The sequence below is a fragment of the Anomaloglossus baeobatrachus genome, chromosome 5 (assembly GCF_048569485.1).
Source record: "Anomaloglossus baeobatrachus isolate aAnoBae1 chromosome 5, aAnoBae1.hap1, whole genome shotgun sequence".
Taxonomy (NCBI): domain Eukaryota; kingdom Metazoa; phylum Chordata; class Amphibia; order Anura; family Aromobatidae; genus Anomaloglossus; species Anomaloglossus baeobatrachus.
The window spans coordinates 577,622,756-577,649,468 of NC_134357.1; the positions used below are offsets into that span (position 1 = coordinate 577,622,756).

Sequence of the window (26,713 nt, forward strand, 5' to 3'; positions counted from 1 at the left end):
CATGACACATGGAGGCCCTGGGGGGGCTGGCTGCATGACACATGGAGGCCTGGGGGGGCTGGCTGCATGACACATGGAGGCCCTGGGGGGGCCGGCTGCATGACACATGGAGGCCCTGGGGGGGCCGGCTGCATGACACATGGAGGTCCTGGGGAAGCTGGCTGCATGACACATGGAGGCCCTGGGGGGGCTGGCTGCATGACACATGGAGGCCCTGGGGGGGATGGCTGCATGACACATGGAGGCCCTGGGGGGGCTGGCTGCATGACACATGGAGGCCCTGGGGGGGATGGCTGCATGACACATGGAGGCCCTGGGGGGGATGGCTGCATGACACATGGAGGCCCTGGGGGGGGGCTGGCTGCATGACACCTGGGGGGGGGCTGGCTGCATGACACATGGAGGCCCTGGGGGGGCTGGCTGCATGACGCATAGAGGCCCTGGGGGGGCTGGCTGCATGACACATATAGGCCCGGGGGAAGCTGGCTGCATTACACATGGAGGCCCTGGTGGGGCTGGCTGCATGACACCTGGTGGGGCTGGCTGCATGACACATGGAGGCCCTGGTGGGGCTGGCTGCATGACACATGGAGGCCCTGGTGGGACTGGCTGCATAATACATGGAGGCCTGGGGGTGCTGGCTGCATGATACATGGAGGTCTATGGGACTGCATAATAAACATGAAGGACACCTTATACATAGACTATAGCAGCGCATTATACATGGAGGTCTATGGGGCTGCATTATAATACATATAGGACTATGGGGGCTACATTATAATATATGGAGGACTATGGAGGCTACCTTACACATGGTCTGTGGGGGTGCATTATAAAGCATGGGGGACTGTGGTGCAGTATAAAATATGGAGAACTATGGGAAATGCATTATAATACATGGAGGATTATGGAGCTGCATTCTAATATATAAAGGGTTATGTGGGACCCTTTATACTATATGGAAGGCTATGTGGGGGCCATTATAGTATTTGGAGAACTATATACGAGGGAGGAAAAAGATACAAGTATGGGATGGGAATGTTTTGTGCTGAGGGAAAAGGGCTCTTTCCCATGCTCTGCTATACATCTCTCAGCACCCAGCTTTCCCATGCTCTGCTATACATCTCTCAGCACCCAGCTTTCCCATGCTCTGCTATACATCTCTCAGCACCCAGCTTTCCCATGCTCTGCTATACATCTCTCAGCACCCAGCTTTCCCATGCTCTGCTATACATCTCTCAGCACCCAGCTTTCCCATGCTCTGCTATACATCTCTCAGCACCCAGCTTTCCCATGCTCTGCTATACATCTCTCAGCACCCAGCTTTCCCATGCTCTGCTATACATCTCTCAGCACCCAGCTTTCCCATGCTCTGCTATACATCTCTCAGCACCCAGCTTTCCCATGATCTGCTATACATCTCTCAGCACCCAGCTTTCCCATGCTCTGCTATACATCTCTCAGCACCCAGCTTTCCCATGATCTGCTATACATCTCTCAGCCCCCAGCTTTCCCATGCTCTGATATGGGAAAGCTGGGTGCTGAGGGAAAGATGTATGACAGAGCATGGGAAAGCAGGGTGCTGATAGAGGGATTTTAGATCATGGGAAACCTGGGTGCTGTGGGTAAAAGCCAAGTGTCAGCATCATTATCCCGTACCCTAAGTGTTGTGTACATGGAGGGGGGCCCCGGTCCAAAGTTTGCACCAGGGCCCATCAAACTCTAGTTACGCCACTGGATTAGACGTATATAATGGCAGACACAATGTCATAGGAATGGTTAGTATGCATTAGATATTTTTACATAATATCAATGCCAAAGATCAAAAAGCATATGAATAAAGAGCTTATCTATCTATATATATAATTGCCTTATTCTGTCTGTCTGTCTGTCTGTCTGTCTGTCTGTCTTGCTCCAAAATTGTGTCCTTACGGTGACAAACAGCGGATTGGCCGCTCGCCTCGCCTCGGCTCCGCCCCCCTGCACGGATTGGCCGCTCGCCTCGCCTCCGCCCCCCGCACGGATTGGCCGCTCGCCTCGGCTCCGCCCCCCGCATGGATTGGTTGCTCGCCTAGGCTCCGCCCCCCGCACGGATTGGCCGCTCGCCTCCGCCCCCCCCGCACGGATTGGCCGCTCGCTTCGGCTCCGCCCCCCGCATGGATTGGCCGCTCGCCCCGGCCCGCCGCTCGCCCCGGCCCTCCTCACGCATCACCAGACATAACCTTGCGCTGCTGGGATCGTGAGGGAGCCGGTGTACGCTGGTAACCATTATACACATCGGGTAACTAAGGTCCCTTAGTTACCCGATGTGTATCATAGTTACCAGCATACACCGGCTCCGTCATGATCCCAGCAGTGCCAGACATAACCTTGCGCTGCTGGGATCGTGACGGAGCCGGTGAACGCTGGTAACCATAATACACATCGGGTAACTAAGGTCCCTTAGTTACCCAATGTGTATCATAGTTACCAGCGTACACCGGCTCCCGGTACACATGTGCAGGGAGCCGGCATTATACTCCTCTCCCCCCAGGACTACTCCTCCTATTATAGTCCTCCTATTATACTCCTCTCTGACTATAATAGGAGAACTATTATAGCATGGGGGATGGAGCACATGGGGGTGCGCAGCATGGGGAATGGAGCACGATGGGGAGTGCGCAGCATGGGGGATGGAGCACGATGGGGAGTGCGCAGCATGGGGGATGGAGCACGATGTGGGGTGCGCAGCATGGGGGATGGAGCACGATGGGGGGTGTGCAGCATGGGGGATGGAGCACGATGGGGGTTGCGCAGCATAGGGGATGGAGCACGATGGGGGGTGCGCAGCATGGGGGATGGAGCATGATGGGGAGTGCGCAGCATGGGGGATGGAGCACGATTGGGGTGCGCAGCATGGGGGATGGAGCACGTTGGGGGTGCGCAGCATGGGGGATGGAGCACGATGGGAAGTGCGCAGCATGGGGGATGAAGCACGATTGGGGTGCGCAGCATGGGGGATGGAGCACGATGGGGAGTGCGCAGCATGGGGGATGGAGCACGATGGGGAGTGCGAAGCATGGGGGATGGAGCACGATGGGGAGTGCGCAGCATGGGGGATGGAGCACGATGGGGAGTGCGCAGCATGGGGGATGGAGCACGATGTGGGGTGCGCAGCATGGGGGATGGAGCGCGATGGGGGGTGCGCAGCATGGGGGATGGAGCACGATGGGGAGTGCGCAGCATGGGGGATGCAGCACGATGGGGGGTGCGCAGCATGGGGGATGGAGCACGATGTGGGGTGCCCAGCATGGGGGATGGAGCACGATGAGAGGTGCACAATTCCCCCCAAAACACACACACACCGCCACACACACACTGCACAACACACCACACACACACACTGGGAACCACAAACACCGCCCTACACAGACACCCACACACACAGACAACGCCGCACACACACAACACCCAACACACAAACACCGCGGCACACACAAATATACACACATGCCGCACAACACACACATTGCACAAAACATACCTCCCACCAAAACACACACACACCCCACACCCACACAAACCGCGCAACACACACACACAACGCTACAGACACACAGCGCTCCACAAACAACGCAACACACAAACAACACCGCTCTCAACCCCCGCCACACCCAGACAAAGCACCCAGAACATGTACAGCGCCCTACACAAACACTTGGTAACTACACACAACAACATCTATATATATATATATATATATATATATATATATATATATATATATATATATATATATATATATATATATATATATATATAGAACAAAAATCATACATTAACTACACAATACGTAAATTCTAGAATACCCGATGCGTAGAATCGGGCCACCTTCTAGTATATATATAATTGCCTTAGTCTGTCTGTCTGTCTTGCTCCAAAATTCTGTCATTACAGTGACAAGCGTCTCATTGGCCGCTCGCCTCACCCCCGCACGCGCTGCCCGCTAGGCCACGCCCCCGCACGCGATGCCCACTAGGCCACGCCCCGCACGCGATGCCCGCTAGGCCACGCCCCGCACGCCCCCCCGCATGCGATGCCCGCTAGGCCATGCCCCCGCACACGATGCTCCTCTATCCCCAGGACTACTCCTCCCATTATACTCCTCTCTCCCCAGGACTACTCCTCCCATTATACTCCTCTTTCCCCAAGACTACTCCTCCCATTATACTCCTCTCTCCCCAGGACTACTCCTCCCATTATACTCCTCTTTCCCCAAGACTACTCCTTCCATTATACTCCTCTCTCCCCAGGACTACTCCTCCCATTATACTCCTCTTTCCCCAAGACTACTCCTCCCATTATACTCCTCTCTCCCCAGGACTACTCCTCCTATTATACTCCTCTCCCCCCAGGACTACTCCTCCCATTATACTCCTCTTTCCCCAGGACTACTCCTCCCATTATACTCCTCTTTCCCCAGGACTACTCCTCCCATTATACTCCTCTTTCCCCAGGACTACTCCTCCCATTATACTCCTCTTTCCCCAGGAGTACTCCTCCCATTATACCACTCTTTCCCCAGGACTACTCCTCCCATTATACCACTCTTTCCCCAGGACTACTCCTCCCATTATACTCCTCTACCCCCAGGACTACTCCTATTATACTCCTCCTATTATAATCCTCCTATTATACTCCTCTCTGAGGGGTTCGCAGCATGGGGGATGGAGCACGATGGGGAGTGCAGCATGGGGGATGGAGCACGATGGGGGGTGCAGCATGGGGGGTGGACCACGATGGGGGGTGCAGCATGGGGGATGGAGCACGATGGGGGGTGCGCAGCATGGGCGATGGAGCACGATGGGGGGTGCGCAGCATAGGGGATGGAGCACATGGGGGGTGCAGCATGGGGGATGGAGCACGATGGGGGGTGCGCAGCATGGGGGATGGAGCACGATGGGGAGTGCAGCATGGGAGATGGAGCACGATGGGGGGGTGCAGCATGGGGGATGGAGCACAATGGGGAGTGCAGCATGGGGGATGGAGCACGATGGGGGGTGAAGCATGGGGGATGGAGCATGATGGGGGGGCAGTGTGGGGGATGGAGCACGATGGGGGGTGCCCAGAATGGGGGGATGAAACACGATGGGGGTGCGCAGCATGGGGGATGGAGCACGATGGGGGTTGCGCAGCATGGGGGATGGAGCACGATGGGGGGTGCGCAGCATAGGGGATGGAGCATGATGGGGGGTGCGCAGCATGGGGGATGGAGCACGATGGGGGGTGCAGTATGGGGGGTGGACCACGATGGGGGGTGCAGCATGGGGGATGGAGCACGATGGGGGGGTGCAGCATGGGGGGTGGACCACGATGGGGGGTGCACACCTCCCACCAAAACACACACACGCACCGCACAACACACCACACACACTGGGAACCACAAACACCGCCCTAAACAGACACCCACACACACAGACAACGCCGCACATATACAACACACAAACACCGCGGCACACACAAATATATGCACATACCGCACAACACACACACATTGCACAAAACATACCTCCCCCAAAACACACACACGCACCCCACACCCACACCCACACAAACCGCGCAACACACACACAATGCTGCAGACACACACACAATGCTGCAGACACACACTCCACAAACAACGCAACACACAAAACGCAACACACAAACAACACCACTCTCACCCCCCCACACCCAGGCAACACCCAGAACATGTACAGCGCCCTACACAAACACTGGCAACTACACACAACAACATTTATATATATAACAAAAATCATACATTCACTACACAATACGTAAATTCTAGAATACCCGATGCATAGAATCGGGCCACCTTCTAGTATATATATAATTGCCTTATTCTGTCTGTCTGTCTGTCTTGCTCCAAAATTCTATCATTACAGTGACAAGCGTCTCATTGGCCGCTCGCCTCGGTTCCGCCCCCGCACGGATTGGCCGCTCGCCCAGGCTCCGCCCCCCCGCACGGATTGGCCTCTCGCTCCGCCCCCCCTCACGCATTGCACGCTCGTCCTGGCCCCGCCTCCCGCACGCATTCCCCGAACCGACACGGAGCCCCGACTCCCAGGTGAGTGCTGCACCCCCGGGAGCCCACACCAGCGTACGCCGGCAACCCCATCACTGCGAGGGTATGTGTCGGCTGGGTTGCCGGTACGCTGGTAACCATGGTACACATCGGGTAATATTGTGTAGCATGGTTACCAGCGTATGCCGGCTCCCTGCCCATTCAGATCGTTGGTCTCCCGCTGTCACACGCTGATGCGTGCTGCACAGCAGGAGACCAACAAGTGAAGCAGCACTGTCGCTTTGAATACTTACCTGATGTGTACCATGCTTACTAGCTTTCCCTCGACTCCCGGCACACGTACGCTGACATCAGGTAACTATGGAAACCGCTTTGCATAGTTGCCCACTCGGCCACGCCCACCACACACTCTGCCCACTCGGCCAAGCTCCCCGCACTCTGCCCGCTTGGCCACGCCCCCGAACGCTGCCCGCTTGGCAACGCCCCCCACACTCTGCCCTGCTTGGCCACGCCCCCCACACTCTGCCCTGCTCTGCCACGCCCCCCACACTCTGCCCCGCTCGGCCACCCCCCCACACGCTGTCTCGCTCGACCACGCCTCCCACACGCTCTCCCGCTCAGCCACGCCCCCTCCACTCTGCCCCGCTCGGCCACACCCCCCACACTCTGACCCGCTCGGCCACGCCCCCCACACACGCTGCCCTGCTCGGCCATGTCCCCCACACTCTGCCCTCCTCGGCCACGCCCCCCACACTCTGCCTTGCTCGGCCACGCCCCCCCACACTCTGTCCTGCTCTGCCACGCCCCCCCACACTCTGTCCGCTGGGCCACACCCCCCACATACTCTGCCTGGTCCGCCATACCCCCCACACACATTGGGCACCTATACACCTCCCCCCAGGACTACTCCACCTATCAGACACCTCTCCAGGAATCCTCCACCTATCAGACACCTCTCCTCCAGAACTACTCATCCTATTATGCTCCCCTTCCCCAGGACTACTCCTATTATCCTCCTCTCCCCCCAGGACTACTCCTCCTATTACACTCCCCTTCCCCAGGACTACTCCTATTATCCTCCTCTCCCCCAAGGACTACTCCTCCTATTATACTCCTCTCCCCCCAGGACTACTCCTATTATCCTCCTCTCCCCCCAGGATTACTCCTCCTATTATACTCCTCTCTCCCCAGGACTCCTCCTCCTATTATTTTCCTCTCCCCCCAGGACTACTCCTCTTATTATCCTCCTCTTTCCCCAGGACTACTCGTCCTATTATACTCCTCTCCCCCAGGACTACTCCTCCTATTATACTCCTCTTCCCCCAGGACTAGTCCTCCTATTATACTCCTCTCCCCCAGGACTCCTCCTATTATCCTCCTCTCCCCCCAGGACTACTCCTCCTATTATACTCCTCTCCCCCCAGGACTACTCCTCCTATTACCCTCCTCTCCCCCCAGGACTACTCCTCCTATTAGACTCCTCTCCCCCCAGGACTACTGCACCTATTATCCTCCTCTCCCCCCCAGGACTACTCCTCCTATTATCCTCTCCCCCCAGGACTACTCCTCCTATTAGAATCCTCATCCCCCAGGACTACTCCTCCTATTATCCTCCTCCCCCCCAGGACTACTTCTATTATACTCCTCTCACCCCATGACTATTCCTCCTATTATCTTCCTCTCCCCCCAGGACTACTCCTCCTATTATCCTCCTCTCTCCCCAGGACTACTCCTCCTATGATCATCCTCTCTCCACAGGACTACTCCTTCTATTATTCTCCTCTCCCCCCAGGACTGCTCCTCCTATTATCCTCCTCTCCCTCCAGGACTACTAATCCTATTATCCTCCTCTCCCCCCACGACTACTCCTCCTATTAGACTCCTCCCCCCCAGGACTACTCCACTTATTATCCTCCTCTCCCCCCCAGGACTACTCCTCCTATTATCCTCTCCCCCCAGGACTACTCCTCCTATTAGACTCCTCACCCCCCAGGACTACTCCTCCTATTATCCTCCTCCCCCCCAGGGCTACTTCTATTCTACTCCTCTCACCCCATGACTACTCCTCCTATTTTCCTCCTTTCTCCCCACAGGACTACTCCTCCTATCATCCTCCTCTCCCCCCAGGACTACTCCTCCTATTATCCTCCTCTCCCCCCATGACTCCTCCTCTTATTATACTCCTCACCTCCAGGACTACTCCTCCTATTATCCTCCTCCCCCCCAGGACTACTTCTATTATACTCCTCTCACCCCATGACTACTCCTCCTATTATCCTCCTTTCTCCCCACAGGACTCCTCCTCCTATTATCCTCCTCTCCCCCCAGGACTCCCCCTCCTATTATACTCCTTTCCCCCCAGGACTCCTCCTCCTATTGTACTCCTCTCCCCCAGGACTCCGCCTCCTATTATACTCCTTTCCCCCCAGGACTACTCCCCCCTATTATTCTCGTCTCCCCCCAGGACTACTCCCCCTATTATGCTCCTTTCCACCCAGGACTACTCCTCCTATTATACTCCTCTCCCCCCAGGACTACTCCCCCTCTTATACTCCTCACCCCCAGGACTACTCCTCCTATTATCCTCCTCTCCCCCCAGGACTACTCCTCCTATATACTCCTCACCTTCAGGACTACTCCCCCTATTATACTCCTCACCCCCAGGACTACTCCTCCTATTATACTCCTCTCCCCCCAGGACTATTCCCCCTCTTATACTCCTCAACCCCAGAACTACTCCTCCTATTATACTCCTATCCCCCCAGGACTACTCCCCCTCTTATACTCCTCAACCCCAGGACTACTCCTCCTATTATCCTCCTCTCCCCCCAGGACTACTCCTCCTATTATACTCCTCACCTCCAGGACTACTCCTCCTATTATACTTCTCTCCCCCAGGACTCCACCTCCTATTATACTCCTCTCCCCCAGGACTACTCCTCCTATTATACTCCTCTTCCACCAGGACTAGTTTTCCTATTATACTCCTCTCCCCCAGGACTCCTCCTTTTATCCTCCTCTCCCCCCAGAACTACTCCTCCTATTATACTCCTCTCCCCCCAGGACTACTCCTCCTATTACCCTCCTCTCCCCCCAGGACTACTCCTCCTATTAGACTCCTCTCCCCCCAGGACTACTCCTCCTATTAGACTCCTCTCCCCCCAGGACTACTGCACCTATTATCCTCCTCTCCCCCCCAGGACTACTCCTCCTATTATCCTCTCCCCCCAGGACTACTCCTCCTATTAGAATCCTCATCCCCCAGGACTACTCCTCCTATTATCCTCCTCCCCCCCAGGACTACTTCTATTATACTCCTCTCACCCCATGACTATTCCTCCTATTATCTTCCTCTCCCCCCAGGACTACTCCTCTTATTATCCTCCTCTTTCCCCAGGACTACTCGTCCTATTATACTCCTCTCTCCCCAGCACTACTCCTCCTATTATCCTCTTCTCTCCCCAGGACTACTCCTTCTATTATCCTCCTCTCCCCCCAGGACTACTCTTCTTATTATACTCCTCTACCCCAGGACTACTCCTCCTATTATCCTCCTCTCTCCACAGGACTACTCCTTCGATTACTCTCCTCTCCCCCCAGGACTGCTCCTCCTATTATCCTCTCCCTCCAGGACTACTCCTCCTATTATCCTCCTCTCCCCCCAGGACTACTCCTCCTATTAGACTCCTCCCCCCCAGGACTACTCCACCTATTATCCTCCTCTTCCCCCCCAGGACTACTCCTCCTATTATCCTCTCCCCCCAGGACTACTCCTCCTATTATCCTCCTCTCCCCCCAGGACTACTGCTCCTATTATACTCCTCACCTCCAGGACTACTCCTCCTATTATACTCCTCTCCCCCAGGACTCCTCCTCCTATTATACTCCTCTCCCCCAGGACTCCTCCTATTATCCTCCTCTCCCCCCAGGACTACTCCTCCTATTATACTCCTCTCCCCCCAGGACTACTCCTATTACCCTCCTCTCCCCCCAGGACTACTCCTCCTATTAGACTCCTCTCCCCCCAGGACTACTCCACCTATTATCCTCCTCTCCCCCCCAGGACTACTCCTCCTATTATCCTCTCCCCCCAGGACTACTCCTCCTATTAGAATCCTCACCCCCAGGACTAGTACTCCTATTAGACTCCTCACCCCCCAGGACTACTACTCCTATTATCCTCCCCCCCCCCAGGACTACTTCTATTATACTCCTCTCACCCCATGACTCCTCCTCCTATTATCCTCCTCTCCCCCCAGGACTCCTCCTCCTATTATACTCCTTTCCCCCCAGGACTCCTCCTCCTATTATACTCCTTTCCCCCCAGGACTACTCCCCCTATTATAATCTTTTCCCCCCAGGACTACTCCTCCTATTATCCTCCTCTCCCCCCAGGACTTCTCCTCCTATTATACTCCTCTCCCCCAGGACTGCTCCTCCTATTATCCTCCTCTCTCTGCAGGACTACTCCTCCTATTATCCTCCTCTCTCTGCAGGACTACTCCTCCTATTATACTCCTCTCCCCCCAGGACTACTTCCCCTATTATACTCCTCACCCCCAGGACTACTCCTCCTATTATCCTCCTCTCCCCCCAGGACTTCTCCTCCTATTATACTCCTCTCCCCCAGGACTCCTCCTCCTATTATCCTCCTCTCTCTGCAGGACTACTCCTCCTATTATCCTCCTCTCCCCCCAGGACTACTCCTCCTATTCTACTCCTCACCTCCAGGACTACTCCTCCTATTATACTCCTCTCCCCCCAGGACTCCTCCTCCTATTATCCTCCTCTCCCCCCAGGACTACTCCTCCTATTATACTCCTCACCTCCAGGACTACTCCTCCTATTATCCTCCTCTCCCCCCAGGACTCCTCCTCCTATTATCCTCCTCTCCCCCATGACTACTCCTCCTATTATACTCCTCTCCCCCCAGGACTACTACTCCTATTATACTCCCCTTCCCCAGGACTACTCCTATTATCCTCCTCTCCCCCCAGGCTACTCTCCCCATTATACTCCTCTCCCCCCAGGACTACTCCTCCTATTATCCTCGTCTCTCCCCAGGACTCCTCCTCCTATTATCCTCCTCTCCCCCCAGGACTACTCCTCCTATTATATTCCTCCCCCCAGGACTACTCCTCCTATTAGACTCCTCACCCCCCAGGACTACTCCTCCTATTATCCTCCTCTCTCCCCAGGACTACTCCTCCTATTATACTCCTCTCCCCCAGGACTACTCCTCCTATTATCCTCCTCTCCCCCCAGGAGACTACTCCTCCTATTATACTTCTCACCTCCAGGACAACTCCTCCTATTATCCTCCTCTGCCCCCAGGACTACTTCTCCTATATGACTCCTCTCTCCCCAGGACAACTCCTCCTATTATCCTCCTCTCTCCCCAGGACAACTCCTCCTATTATCCTCCTCTCCCCCCAGGACTACTCCTCCTATTATACTTCTCACCTCCAGGACTACTCCTCCTATTATACTCCTCTCCCCCAGGACTCCTCCTCCTATTATCCTCCTCTCTCCCCAGGACAACTCCTCCTATTATCCTCCTCTTCCCCCAGGACTAATACTCCTATTAGACTCCTCACCCCCCAGGACTACTCCTCCTATTATCCTCCTTTCTCCCCACAGGACTACTCCTCCTATTATCCTCCTCTCCCCCAGGACTACTCCTCCTATTATCCTCCTCTCCCCCCAGGACTACTCCTCCTATTATACTCCTCTCCCCTCAGGACTCCTCCTCCTATTATCCACCTCTCCCCCCAGGACTACTCCTCCTATTTTACTCCTCTCCCCGCAGGACTACTACTCCCATTATACTCCTCTCCCCCTAGGACTACTACTCCCATTATACTCCTCTTTCCCCAGGACTACTCCTCCTATTATACTCCTCTCCCCCCAGGACTACTCCTCCTATTATACTCCTCTCCCCCCAGGACTTCTCCTCCTATTATACTCCTCTCCCCCCAGGACTTCTCCTCCTATTATACTCCTCTCCCCCCAGGACTACTCCTCCTATTATACTTCTCTCCCCCCAGGACTACTCCTCCTATTATACTCCTCTCCCCCCAGGACTACTCCTCCTATTATACTCCTCTCCCCCCAGGACTACTCCTCCTATTATCCTCGTCTCTCCCCAGGACTACTCCTCCTATTATCCTCCTCTCCCCCCAGGACTACTCCTCCTATTATATTCCTCCCCCCAGGACTACTCCTCCTATTATACTTCTCACCTCCAGGACTACTCCTCCTATTATCCTCCTCTCTCCCCAGGACAACTCCTCCTATTATCCTCCTCTGCCCCCAGGACTACTTCACCTATATGACTCCTCTCCCCCCAGGACTACTACTCCTATTAGACTCCTCACCCCCCAGGACTACTACTCCTATTATCATCCTCCCCCCCAGGACTACTTCTATTATACTCCTCTCACCCCATTACTACTCCTCCTATTATCCTCCTCTCCCCCCAGGACTACTCCTCCTATTATCCTCCTCTCCCCCCAGGACTACTCCTCCTATTATACTCCTCTCCCCTCAGGACTCCTCCTCCTATTATCCACCTCTCCCCCCAGGACTATTACTCCTATTTTACTCCTCTCCCCCCAGGACTACTACTCCCATTATACTCCTCTCCCCCTAGGACTACTACTCCCATTATACTCCTCTTTCCCCAGGACTACTCCTCCTATTATACTCCTCTCCCCCCAGGACTACTCCTCCTATTATAATCCTCTCCCCCCAGGACTTCTCCTCCTATTATACTCCTCTCCCCCCAGGACTACTCCTCCTATTATACTTCTCTCCCCCCAGGACTACTCCTCCTATTATACTCCTCTCCCCCCAGGACTACTCCTCCTATTATACTCATCTCCCCCCAGGACTACTCCTCCTATTATACTCCTCTCCCCCCAGGACTACTCCTCCTATTATACTTCTCTCTCCCCAGGACTACATCTCCTATTATACTCCTCTCCCCCAGGACTACTCCACCTATTATACTCCTCTCCCCAGGATTACTCCTCCTATTATCCTCCTCTCCCCCCAGGACTACTCCTCCTATTATACTCCTCTCCCCCCAGGACTACTCCTCCTATTATACTCCTCTCCCCCAGGACTCCTCCTCCTATTATCCTCCTCTCTCCCCAGGACAACTCCTCCTATTATCCTCCTCTGCCCCCAGGACTACTTCTCCTATATGACTCCTCTTCCCCCAGGACTAATACTCCTATTAGACTCCTCACCCCCCAGGACTACTACTCCTATTATCATCCTCCCCCCAGGACTACTTCTATTATACTCCTCTCACCCCATTACTACTCCTCCTATTATCCTCCTTTCTCCCCACAGGACTACTCCTATTATCCTCCTCACCCCCCAGGACTACTCCTCCTATTATCCTCCTCTCCCCCCAGGACTACTCCTCCTATTATACTCCTCTCCCCTCAGGACTCCTCCTCCTATTATCCACCTCTCCCCCCAGGACTATTACTCCTATTTTACTCCTCTCCCCCTAGGACTACTACTCCCATTATACTCCTCTCCCCCTAGGACTACTACTCCCATTATACTCCTCTTTCCCCAGGACTACTCCTCCTATTATACTCCTCTCCCCCCAGGACTACTCCTCCTATTATAATCCTCTCCCCCCAGGACTTCTCCTCCTATTATACTCCTCTCCCCCCAGGACTACTCCTCCTATTATACTTCTCTCCCCCCAGGACTACTCCTCCTATTATACTCCTCTCCCCCCAGGACTACTCCTCCTATTATACTCCTCTCCCCCCAGGACTACTCCTCCTATTATACTCCTCTCCCCCCAGGACTACTCCTCCTATTATACTTCTCTCCCTCCAGGACTACTCCTCCTATTATACTTCTCTCTCCCCAGGACTACATCTCCTATTATACTCCTCTCCCCCAGGACTACTCCTCCTATTATACTCCTCTCCCCCCAGGACTACTCCTCCTATTATACTCCTCTCCCCAGGATTACTCCTCCTATTATCCTCCTCTCACCCCAGGACTACTCCTATTATACTCCTCTCCCCCCAGGACTACTCCCCCTATTATTCTCCTCTCCCCCCAGGACTACTACTCCTATTATCCTCCTCTCCCCCCAGGACTACTCCTTCTATTATCCTCCTCACCCCCAGGACAACTCCTCCTATTATCCTCCTCTCCCCCATAACTCCTCCTCCTATTATACTTCTCACCTCCAGGACTACTCCTCCTATTATCCCCCTCTCCCCCCAGGAGTACTCCTCCTATTATACTCCTCTCCCCCAGGACTACTCCTATTATACTCCTCTCCCCCAGGACTCCTCCTATTATCCTCCTCCCCCCCCAGGACTACTCCTCCTATTATCCCCCTCTCCCCCAAGGACTACTTCTCCTATTATACTTATCTCCCCACAGGACTACTCCCCCTATTATACTCCTCACCCCCAGGACTATTCCTCCTATTATACTCCTCACCCCCCAGGACTACTCTTCTTATTATACTCCTCACCTCCAGGACTACGTCTCCTATTATACTCCTCTCCCCCAGGACTCCTCCTCCTATTATACTCCTCTCCCCCAGGACTACTCCTCCTATTATACTCCTCTCCCCCCAGGACTACTCCTCCTATTATACTCCTCTCCCCCAGAACTCCTCCTCCTATTATCCTCCTCTCCCCCCAGGACTATTCCTCCTATTATACTCCTCTCCCCCCAGGACTACTCCTCCTATTATCCTCCTCTCCCCCCAGGACTACTCCTCCTATTAGACTCCTCTCCCCCCAGGACTACTCCTCCTATTATCCTCTCCCCCCAGGACTTCTCCTCCTATTAGACTCCTCACCCCCCAGGACTACTACTCCTATTAGACTCCTCACCCCCCAGGACTATTCCTCCTATTATCCTCCTCCCCCCCAGGACTACTTCTATTATACTCCTCTCAGCCCATGACTACTCCTCCTATTATCCTCCTCTCCCCCCAGGACTACTCCTCCTATTATCCTCCTCTCCCCCCATGACTCCTCCTCTTATTATACTCCTCACCTCCAAGACTACTCCTCCTATTATCCTCCTTCCCCCCAGGACTACTTCTATTATACTCCTCTCACCCCATGACTACTCCTCCTATTATCCTCCTTTCTCCCCACAGGACTCCTCCTCCTATTATCCTCCTCTCCCCCCAGGACTCCTTCTCCTATTATACTCCTTTCCCCCCAGGACTCCTCCTCCTATTATACTCCTCTCCCCCCAGGACTCCTCCTCCTATTATACTCCTTTCCCCCCAGGACTACTCCCCCTATTATACTCCTCACCCCAGGATTACTCCTCCTATTATACTCCTCTCCCCACAGGACTACTCCTCCTATTATACTCCTCTCCCCCCAGGACTACTCCTCCTATTATACTTCTCTCCCCCAGGACTACTCCTCCTATTATACTTCTCTCCCCCCAGGACTACTCCTCCTATTATACTTCTCTCTCCCCAGGAATACTTTTCCTATTATACTCCTCTCCCCCAGGACTACTCCTCCTATTATACTCCTCTCCCCAGGATTACTCCTCCTATTATCCTCCTCACCCCAGGATTACTCCTCCTATTATACTCCTCTCCCCCCAGGACTACTCCTATTATACTCCTCTCCCTCCAGGACTACTCCCCCTATTATCCTCCTCTCCCCCCAGGACTACTCTTCCTATTGTCCTCCTTTCTCCCCAGGACTACTCCTCCTATTATCCTGCTCTCCCCCAGGACTACTACTCCTATTATCCTCCTCTCCCCCCAGGACTACTCCTTCTATTATCCTCCTCACCCCCAGGACAACTCCTCCTATTATCCTCCTCTCCCCCCATAACTCCTCCTCCTATTATACTCCTCACCTCCAGGACTACAATTCCTATTATCCTCCTCTCCCCCCAGGACTCCTCCTCCTATTATCCCCCTCTCCCCCCAGGACTCTTCCTCCTATTATTCCCCTCTCCCCCCAGGACTACTCCTCCTATTATACTCCTCTCCCCCAGGACTACTCCTCCTATTATCCTCCTCTCCCCCCAGGACTACTCCTTCTATTATCCTCCTCTCCCCCCAAGACTCATCCTCCTATTATACTCCTCACCTCCAGGACTACTCCTCCTTTTATCCTCCTCTCTCCCCAGGACTCCTCCTCCTATTATCCCCCTCTCCCCCCAGGACTCCTCCTCCTATTAGCCTCCTCTCCCCCCAGGACTCTGTAACAGGGTGCCAGGGGTGCCTCAGGGGTTGTAGTCGTGGCTCCTTTTTCTGTCAGGCTTACCCCTGGCTCCGCCGTCACTATAGGGACAGGAGGTTGCTTGGTGGGGCAGAGTGTGGTGGTGCATGTGTCGTCCGTCATACAAACACTTTTCAGGCGTGATGTAGTGAAACCAGAAGACATTTTATTGATCACAACTTCTTAACAAACCCGGCAGTTACAGATGACACTTCTTCGGCTGGGGTAAAACCTGTCCCTGACGTCTCCTCCAGTGGGGATGTGCCCGGCTAATCCGCTTCACCTGGCTCCCACTACGGCTACACACAGACCGGACCCACACCAGTACTGTTTCACACTTGAGGTTACGCCCGCTCCTTTTCTCTCCGGCTTCCCTTTTCATCCAGCTCCCACACCCTGCCCCTTCTGTTCCTTCTCTCCCGTCCCGAACTCGACTGACTTCTTGCTCCCACTTTTTCCTCAACATCTTTTCTCTCCCTCCCCTTTAACTTGCCGGCTCCTCCTACCACTTGTCTCTGTGAGACAGCCGTCCCACCCGGCCATTGGGGAAACCCTAAAACAGTGTAATTACAATAAAACATTTTTATTAAATAACATCAACATTCTGGGGATACTGTGCTTCTTTGTAAGGGGTCTGCCCACCCCTTACATACTTCCCCTCTTTAAGCCTAAGCCTCCCGGCAAGGCATAAATCTAAAACCACCTTTAAAAATAAACAAAGTCATTTTAATAAAACTACGAACATGTTCACCTTAGGGCACCCGCAAGGGGCACACCAGTCCAGCGCCCGGAGTCCCTCCTGGAAGCTCCCGGTCTTAGTCGTGCCCGGAGGCCTTTGGCAGGCACTCCAGGTCTTAGTAGAGTTTCTGCCCGGAGGCTTTTGCAACACTCCCGGTCTTAGACGGCAGGAACACAAATCGGCAAAATCTTCTTAACAACGCGGTGGGAGCCCCTGGCTCAGTCCAGCATCAGACTCTCTCCGGGCTCAGCAGCTTGAACGGTTGTAAACAGTAGAACTTCTTCCGGCTCAAAACAATGCCGGTAGTTAACATCAACAGGTCCGCTATCTTCCGGTCTTGACAATTCACTCCGGATGATAGGCACGTTGCCATTCAGCCCATTGAGCCTTCACGTAGTCCGACAAGGACTGGCCGGGCAACCGGCGCAGCCTCCGGAAGGGCTCGTAATTGACGGTCGGCTCCGATGTCCCGGTCTCCGGACTTGTCTCCTCAACCCCCGACGGGGGTGATGGGGTCGCTGCACGGGACGGCTGGGGGCTGCCCATGACAATCACCGGGTGAGTAATCAGGCTCTGCTGAATAGCCAGCACCGCCGGGGTCCCCTTCTCTGGGTCAGCACTCGGTCCGGGCATAACTTCCGGGGCTACGGCCAGTGTGCGTCTCGGGTGGGAGATCGCAGCTAGTACCGGTCTTTGCTGTGCACGCCGCCGGTACTGGCATTCCTCCCACTCAAGTTCTTGCTGCCATTGAGCAGCCTCTTGGGTAGTGGGCATCCGGGTCACTCCGACCGCAAACAGGCCCCGGCATCCCACCTCTCTCATGAACCGCACCTTCTCTCCCGGGTATAAAGTATGCAGGCGTTGCGGTAGGCCTTCAGTGTTCAGGTTCACCCGGTTATAAAAGTAGTGGTCACCGGTCTCCTCATCCTCGATGAAACCATAACCCTCTTTCTGGTTGAACTTTACCACAGTTCCGACGGTACACTGTTGTTCGAATTCCTCACTCCGGGGACCAGCCATCATTTCCCAGGCCACGGTCTCGGCCAGCAGCCTCTCCTGTACCGGGTCGGGTTCTGGTGATGGGGACTTCCGCTGAGTTGTGTTTTTTCACACTAGTCCCATTGTCCCTGTGAAAGATCCTTTTGGATCGAAACGTTGGACGGACTTTCCTGTATATACACAATAAATCCATGTTTTTTTCAAACCAATTCCAAGATTCCTCTTTTACATAGTGGTGTGCCGGATATATTTTTTTGTTATACTGGACTTATTATTCCAGAGCACCCCCACATTGAGTGAGCCAGGTCTATCTTTATACTATTGACTGCTTTTTCCTGAGCTCCTCTGCTCCAGTGATAATTTTTGTACGAATGTCTCTTCCAACCTTCTCCTACGATCAAGATCAAGTGACCAACATCCTCTCCAAGGTAACAGTTCCAGTTTCCTTCCTAACAGTACCATCTGAGGAATTGCGTGGGCGGGACTATGAAAAAGAGCTGAGGAAACAAACAGCCCTAGAGCTCCATTGCGGTACCCTTGCGGAATACCACAAAGCCCAAAGAATTCCCAGAGGCCTACGAGTTTCTTTACGCCCTACGGTTTTTTCCGATAACCCAGAATACTGCACAAAATACGAAAGTATTCTAAATAAGTGTTCGATGGACATTATTGTTCTCACCATAGAATATCTCCAAAAAGAAATCACCGAATTAACACCTAAGATTCACTCCATAGAAGATCAACTTTCCAATACCCTATCCACCACAGAATGGGATAAGCTGAAATTGAAGACAAGGGAAACAATCGCAGGATTTCAGAAAACTCTGCAAGAAAGGAAAAGACTGAAGTTTATACGAGACCAAGAAGACTACGCCAAGGATCGGGTCTACCGCTGGCGCTTTATGGACTTTAACTCTACGCGTCGTCCCAACTATAACAGATATTCAGCCTCATCCAGCTCCGATAGCGAGTCCTATTCTTCCAATTCTTCTCGTTTTTTAGATACACGACAGCATCCAGGCGGAAGACAAGGAGGAGTAAGAGGAAGGCCAAACCCATCCTATCGCATACAAACGAGATCCCAGGTAGGACCAATTTAGTTTATAATATTTCCTCCCACAATTTAACACACTTAGAATCTCAGGTTTTACAGAAAGGCTTATCGTTCCGCCCTACCCCAGCGTTCAACTCATTTCCGTTAGATCAAGAGATGAGACGCTTTTTCAGGACTTTGAGACTCAAGGCCCATTTCGCAGCCCAGGATGACCTTGGTTCACGCACCAGAGAGGATGACAATTCTGGCACCCTATCTTTGCGTGACCTTGACCTAAGGCTAACTAGCACTTTCAATCCTCCCAAAACTTACCACCCGGTCGAGACTTATATCTCACTAGTCACTCATGACATTAATAAAACACTTAGAAGTATTGAGAGTGGTGAGTATAAAGTTAAACATAACACAACAGTTGAGGAAAAAAGGGCGATTCATGATCTCAAAAACAATAAACAAATTGTAATTAAACCTGCTGACAAAGGAGGCTCTATTGTGGTACTTGACAAGACCTACTATCTAGCTGAGATACATAGACAATTGGGAGATAGATCCACATACCTGCCCATCTCCCGGGACCCCACGCCTCAGATCCAGAATCTTATTAAGGACAAAGTAGATTACCATTTACACCTTGGTACTATTGACACTAAATTGGCAGAGTTTCTTGTAAAACCTAATCCCGTCACACCGGTCTTCTACATCCTACCAAAAATCCACAAGAATCTCCAGTCTCCCCCAGGGCGACCCATAGTGGCTTCTACAGAGTCAATTCTCTCACCCCTTGCAATTACCATTGATAAGATCCTTACGCCTCTCATACCCAGAATTCCGTCATATTTAAAAGACACTTCTGATTTCCTGACACAAGTGACACAACTGGGAACGCTTCCACCTGATTGTTTACTCGTCACGTTTGATGTAAACAGTTTGTATACGAGCATCGAGCACAGTGATGGTATTCGTGCCGTAGACTGGTTTCTCGATTTACATAAGACACTAACACTGTCACAACAGTCTTTCTGTATGGACCTGTTACACCTTGTCCTGGGTCATAATTACTTTCTGTTTGAAGACCAATTTTATTTACAGCAAAGGGGTACAGCCATGGGATCAAATATGGCACCACCGTACGCCAATATCTACATGGCGCACTTCGAGGCGGTATACATTTATGACCATCCCCGGTGGGTACAGCACACTTTAATGTGGAAAAGATATATAGACGACATATTTGTCGTCTGGCATGGCAATCTAGACTCCCTGAATGAATTTTATCAGGACATTAATTCCTATAGACCAGGGCTCACGTTCACGATCCACAGTGACCCATCACAAATTAATTTCTTAGACACCATGGTTCTGTTATCTTCCAACGGCATAATCAGCACAGATCTTTTTGTGAAACCAACAGACAGAAATAGTCTTCTGCATTTTTCAAGCTGCCATCCTTCCCACACTAAGAAGGCATTACCATTCTCTCAATTTAAGAGAATTGAGCGTATTGTCTCTGATCCTGTGCAGCGCCAAACCCGACTGCAAGAAATGGGAGACAAGTTTGCCTCCAGAGGCTACCCAAGTAAAATTGCCCACAACTATACACAGAAACCACAATCTAGACAGGACAACAACCCACGTGTCACCTGTGTCCAAACATACCATCCGTTCTCATCTCTCTTCAAAGGCATAATTTCCAAGCATTGGCCCCTCCTTCAAACAGCTTACCCCTCGATCACTGAATTCTCCCTCAGACAAATTGGATCCCTCTTCTGTAGTGAACTGTTATATGTCTTTCCAACAAAAACCATTACCTACAAACCAGCCATATACCCAGTGATACGCACTCAACAGGTACATGAGAATTACTTACTCCCAATTGTTCCTATCAGTAACATTTATTGAGATATAGGGTTATGTAACATATACTACCTATTATTTGTTCTCATCTCAGTGACCGTCATAGTGCCACTCCACGCCTAATATTAATGCCCTATCTACCAACATTTTTTCCCCTTCTCCGGTATGTTCACCCCCTTACCTTGTTTCCTTCTGCTTCTTTCTTCCTCTTTGTCTGCCTTCTCTTGTTACTCACATTGTACATTTTATTGCCTATACAGATCACGTTATATAAAGGAATTACATTAATGTGACCCACTCAGTGGCATGATCGGTTTCCCCATCCGACATTGTGTGACTAACATTTATTGGTTCCATTGATCCGGTAGGTTGATACATACATGCCCTATTACACTTTTATACAAAAGACCTCTGTAAAAAAGAACTTCTTTTCTATAAGTAGGACCATAATATTACCCCTCACTTCTCTCTTTTTTCCGATGTATCCCCTTTAGGATTCTTCCCTGCTATACACAAGACCACAACACGTTCTTGTTGGACACTCCCCCAGCACTATATCACTAAGTAGAATTATTGAGGTATGTTCCCTTTCCCCTGTTTGACTTGTGTAATCAGACCTTTTTTTATTCAAACCATCATCTCATTTCCTCATCTACCTTTTTCATAGACCGCTTACGCATCCTTCTGGTACACTTGGATGACCATCTGTACTGATACGATTTGACAACCCTTTTATACTTCAGGGTACGTGTCTTATTTTTATGTATGGTCACTTCTCTAACGATTCCTTTCATGTTCCAACAGATTGTCATTTATTTTATATCTTAATGGAGATCTACATGTTTCATCAGTTGGTGCCTATGAAATCTATGGATTTAAATGTTCATATTGTTTTTTTCACTGCAGTATCTGCTGTTTTCATGATGTCTGTAATATAATCACTACAGTGTACCACTGATGATATTTTGTTTCTGTTTTTTAATTTTATGTATGTTTTGTGTTTTTTCACACTAGTCCCATTGTCCCTGTGAAAGATCCTTTTGGATCGAAACGTTGGACGGACTTTCCTGTATATACACAATAAATCCATGTTTTTTTCAAACCAATTCCAAGATTCCTCTTTTACATAGTGGTGTGCCGGATATATTTTTTTGTTATATAGGGGACTTCCGCTGAGGCAGGGGTGACGGCTGTACTGGGTCCCAAAAGAAACCCCACTCGTCCTTTTCTAGCTCCCGGGCTTGTGGTTCTTCCGGGGCCGGAACGGTTACGTGGGTTGAAGATCCCACCGCGACTGGCGGGGGTATCTGCGGGCACGGGTATGGGGTTCCCAGGAGCCTGTTCCCCGACGGTAGCTGTGCGGTGTAAGTCGCCCGGACCTCGGTCGTGGTCTCTCCGGTGACGGCGTCCCAGGTCATAAGCCAGGTGACTTTCGTAGGCCGCTGGGGTCCTCCGGGCACCGCCGGTAAATTGTGAGGAAGTCCTTCCGCGGTCTGCTTCGGGCGTCCTCTGCCCAGATTAGTTGCTGCTAGCGCGGCCACCACATCTTGCTGCTTTCTGGAGGTCTCCATCTCGTTTTCAGTCAGCGTCTCTGATAATGGCGGCGGGGTCAGTGGGAGGAAGTGGAGGCGGGCCTACTTTTCCCGCTCTTGGGTATACTCCACCCCCAGTCTCACACATCAGGTCGACCCCTCCGCGGCGGTTCTTCTTTTTTCCTGGAACACCGCCCACTTCACATATCTTCATCCATGCCCTGGGACCGGCACCTTCCCTCTTTGGGCGGAGTACTCCGAACTTCTTTTTCGGCACCGGCCAGCCCCAGGCTCTTCTTTTGGCGCCAATTCTTCGCGCGCTTTCTGTGTCCTTGAAGACGACGGCCATCTTGCCGCAATCTTGTGCCCGGTCCAATGCCTTAGGCACTACTTCTTCTTCCCACCAAGGGATCGGAAACCTGCGCATATAGTCCGGATCCTGTGCCCTAGGCACCACTTGGTCTCCATCTTCTTGGATCGGGTCCCCTTGCATACGATCCGGATCCTGCCGACTACGCCACATGTAACGGGGTGCCAGGGGTGCCTCAGGGGTTGTAGTCGTGGCTCCTTTTTCTGTCAGGCTTACCCCTGGCTCCGCCGTCACTATAGGGACAGGAGGTTGCTTGGTGGGGCAGAGTGTGGTGGTGCATGTGTCGTCCGTCGTACAAACACTTTTCAGGCGTGATGTAGTGAAACCAGAAGACATTTTATTGATCACAACTTCTTCACAAACCCGGCAGTTACAGATGACACTTCTTCGGCTGGGGGAAAACCTGTCCCTGACGTCTCCTCCAGTGGGGATGTGCCCGGCTAATCCGCTTCACCTGGCTCCCACTACGGCTACACACAGACCGGACCCACACCAGTACTGTTTCGCACTTGAGGTTACGCCCGCTCCTTTTCTCTCCGGCTTCCCATTTCATCCAGCTCCCACACCCTGCCCCTTGTGTTCCTTTTCTCCCGTCCCGAACTCGACTGACTTCTTGCTCCCACTTTTTCCTCAACATCTTTTCTCTCCCTCCCCTTTAACTTGCCGGCTCCTCCTACCACTTGTCTCTGTGAGACAGCCGTCCCACCCGGCCATTGGGGAAACCCTAAAACAGTGTAATTACAATAAAACATTTTTATTAAATAACATCAACATTCTGGGGATACTGTGCTTCTTTGTAAGGGGTCTGCCCACCCCTTACAACTCCTCCTCCTATTATACTCCTTTCCCCCCAGGACTACTCCTCCTATTATCCTCCTCTCCCCCCAGGACTATTCCTCCTATTATCCTGCTCTCCCCCCAGGACTACTCCTCCTATTATACTCCTCTCCCCCCAGGACTACTTCTATTATACTCCTCTCCCCCCAGGACTCCTCCTCCTCTTATACTCCTTTCCCCCCAGGACTACTCCCCCCTATTATTCTCGTCTCCCCCCAGGACTACTCCCCCTATTATGCTCCTTTCCACCCAGGACTACTCCTCCTATTATACTCCTCTCCCCCAGGACTATTCCTCCTATTATCCTCCTCTCCCCCCAGGACTACTCCTCTTATTATACTCCTCACCTCCAGGACTACTCCTCCTATTATACTCCTCACCCCCAGGACTATTCCTCCTATTATCCTCCTCTCCCCCCAGGACTACTCCTCTTCTTATACTCCTCACCTCCAGGACTACTCCTCCTATTATCCTCCTCTCCCCCCAGGACTATTCCTCCTACTATACTCCTCTCCCCCCAGGACTACTCCTCCTATTATCCTCCTCTCCCCCCAGGACTACTCCTCCTATTAGACTCCTCTCCCCTCAGGACTACTCCACCTATTATACTCCTCACCTCCAGGACTACTCCTCCTATTATCCTCCTCTCCCCCCCAGGACTACTCCTCCTATTAACCTCTCCCCCCAGGACTACTCCTCCTATTAACCTCTCCCCCCAGGACTACTCCTCCTATTAGACTCCTCTCCCCCCCGGACTACTACTCCTATTAGACTCCTCACGCCCCAGGACTACTCCTCCTATTATCCTCCTCTCCCCCATGGACTACTCCTCCTATTATCCTCCTCTCCCCCCATGACTCCTCCTCTTATTATACTCCTCACCTCCAGGACTACTCCTCCTATTATCCTCCTCCCTCCCAGGACTACTTCTATTATATTCCTCTCACCCCATGACTACTCCTCCTATTATCCCCCTTTCTCCCCCCAGGACTCCTCCTCCTATTATACTCCTTTCCTCCCAGGACTACTCCCCCCTATTATTCTCGTCTCCCCCCAGGACTACTCCTCCTATTATACTCCTCTCCCCCAGGACTACTCCCCCTATTATACTCCTCACCCCCAGGACTACTTCTCCTATTATCCTCCTCTCCCCCCAGGACTACTCCTCCTATTATACTCCTCACCTCCAGGACTACTCCCCCTATTATACTCCTCACCCCCAGGACTACTCCTCCTATTATCCTCCTCTCGCCGCAGGACTACTCCTCCTATTATACTCCTCTCCCCCAGGACTGCTCCTCCTATTATACTCCTCTCCCCCCAGGACTACCCCTCCTATTATACTCCTCACCTCCAGGACTACTCCTCCTATTATACTCCTCTCCCCCAGGACTACTCCTCCTATTATACTCCTCTCCCCCAGGAAACCTCCTCTTATTATACTCCTCTCTCCCCAGGACTCCTCCTCCTATTATCCTCCTCTCCTCCCAGGACTACTCCTCCTATTATACTCCTCTCCCCCAGGACTACTCCTCCTATTATACTCCTCACCTCCAGGACTACTCCTCCTATTATTCTCCTCTCCCCCCAGGACTACTCCTCCTATTATACTCCTCTCCCCCAGGACTACTCATCCTATTATACTCCTCTCTCCCCAGGACTACTCCTATTATCCTACTCTTCCCCCAGGACTACTCCTCCTATTATACTCCTCTCCCCCAGGACTACTCCTCCTATTATCCTCCTCTCCCCCCAGGACCACTCCTCCTATTATCCTCCTCTCCCCCCAGGACTACTCCTCCTATTATACTCCTTTCCCCCCAGGACTCCTCCTGCTATTATCCTCCTTTCCCCCCAGGACTACTCCTCCTATTATTCTCCTCTCCCCCCAGGACTACTCCTATTATACTCCTCTCCCACCAGGACTACTCCTCCTATTATCCTCCTTTCTCCCCAAGATTACTCTTCCTATTATTCTCCTCTCCCCCCAGGACTACTACTCCTATTATACTCCTCTCCCCCCAGGACTACTCCTCCTATTATCCTCCTCTCCCCTCAGGACTACTCCTCCTATTATTCTCCTCTCCCCCCAAGACTACTCCTCCTATTATACTCCTCTCCCCCCAGGACTACTCCCCCTATTATCCTCCTCTCCCCCCAGGACTACTCCTCCTATTATACTCCTCACCTCCAGGACTACTCCTCCTATTATACTCCTTTCCCCAGGACTCCTGATCCTATTATCCTCCTCTCCCCCCAGGACTACTCCTATTATACTCCTCTCCCCCCAGGACTACTCCCCCTATTATACTCCTTACCTCCAGGACTACTCCTTCTATTATCCTCCTCTCCCCCCAGGACTACTCCCCCTATTATACTCCTTACCTCCAGGACTACTCCTCCAATTATACTCCTCTCTCCCCAGGACTCCTCCTCCTATTATCCTCCTCTCCCCCCAGGACTACTCCTCCTATTATACTCCTCTCCCCCCAGGACTCCTCCTCCTATTATACTCCTCTCCCCCCAGGATTACTCCTCCTATTATACTCCTTTCCCCCAGGACTACTCCTCCTAGTATCCTCCTCTCCCCCCAGGACTACTCCTCCTATTATCCTCCTCTCCCCCCAGGAGTATTCCTCCTATTATACTCCTCTCCCCCAGGACTCCTCCTCCTATTATACTCCTTTCCTCCAGGACTCCTCCTCCTATTATCCTCCTCTCCCCCCAGGACTACTACTCCTTTTATACTCCTTTCCCCCCATGACTCCTCCTCCTATTATCCTCCTCACCCCCAGGACCACTCCTCCTATTTTACTCCTCTCCCCCCAGGACTCCTCCTCCTATTATACTCCTTTCCCCCCAGGACTACTCCTCCTATTATCCTCCTCTCCCCCCAGGACTCCTCCTCCTATTATACTCCTCTCCCCCCAGGACTCCTCCTCCTATTATACTCCTTTACCCCCAGGACTACTCCTCCTATTATTCTCCTCTCCCCCCAGGACTACTCC

At 52.4% G+C, this 26,713-nt stretch overlaps 1 protein-coding gene across 1 annotated transcript in view; it reads right to left on the reverse strand.

Annotated features, from left to right (window-relative positions):
• LOC142313110 (uncharacterized) overlaps positions 1–18,079 on the reverse strand; it is a 65,514-nt gene extending 47,435 nt beyond the window's left edge. Inside the window, exon 1 of the mRNA XM_075352095.1 lies at positions 17,974–18,079. Within this exon, the coding sequence (XP_075208210.1) occupies positions 17,974–18,079 (106 nt within the window). The remainder of the gene's footprint in view (positions 1–17,973) is intronic.
• Between the last annotated feature and the right edge of the window lie 8,634 nt (positions 18,080–26,713).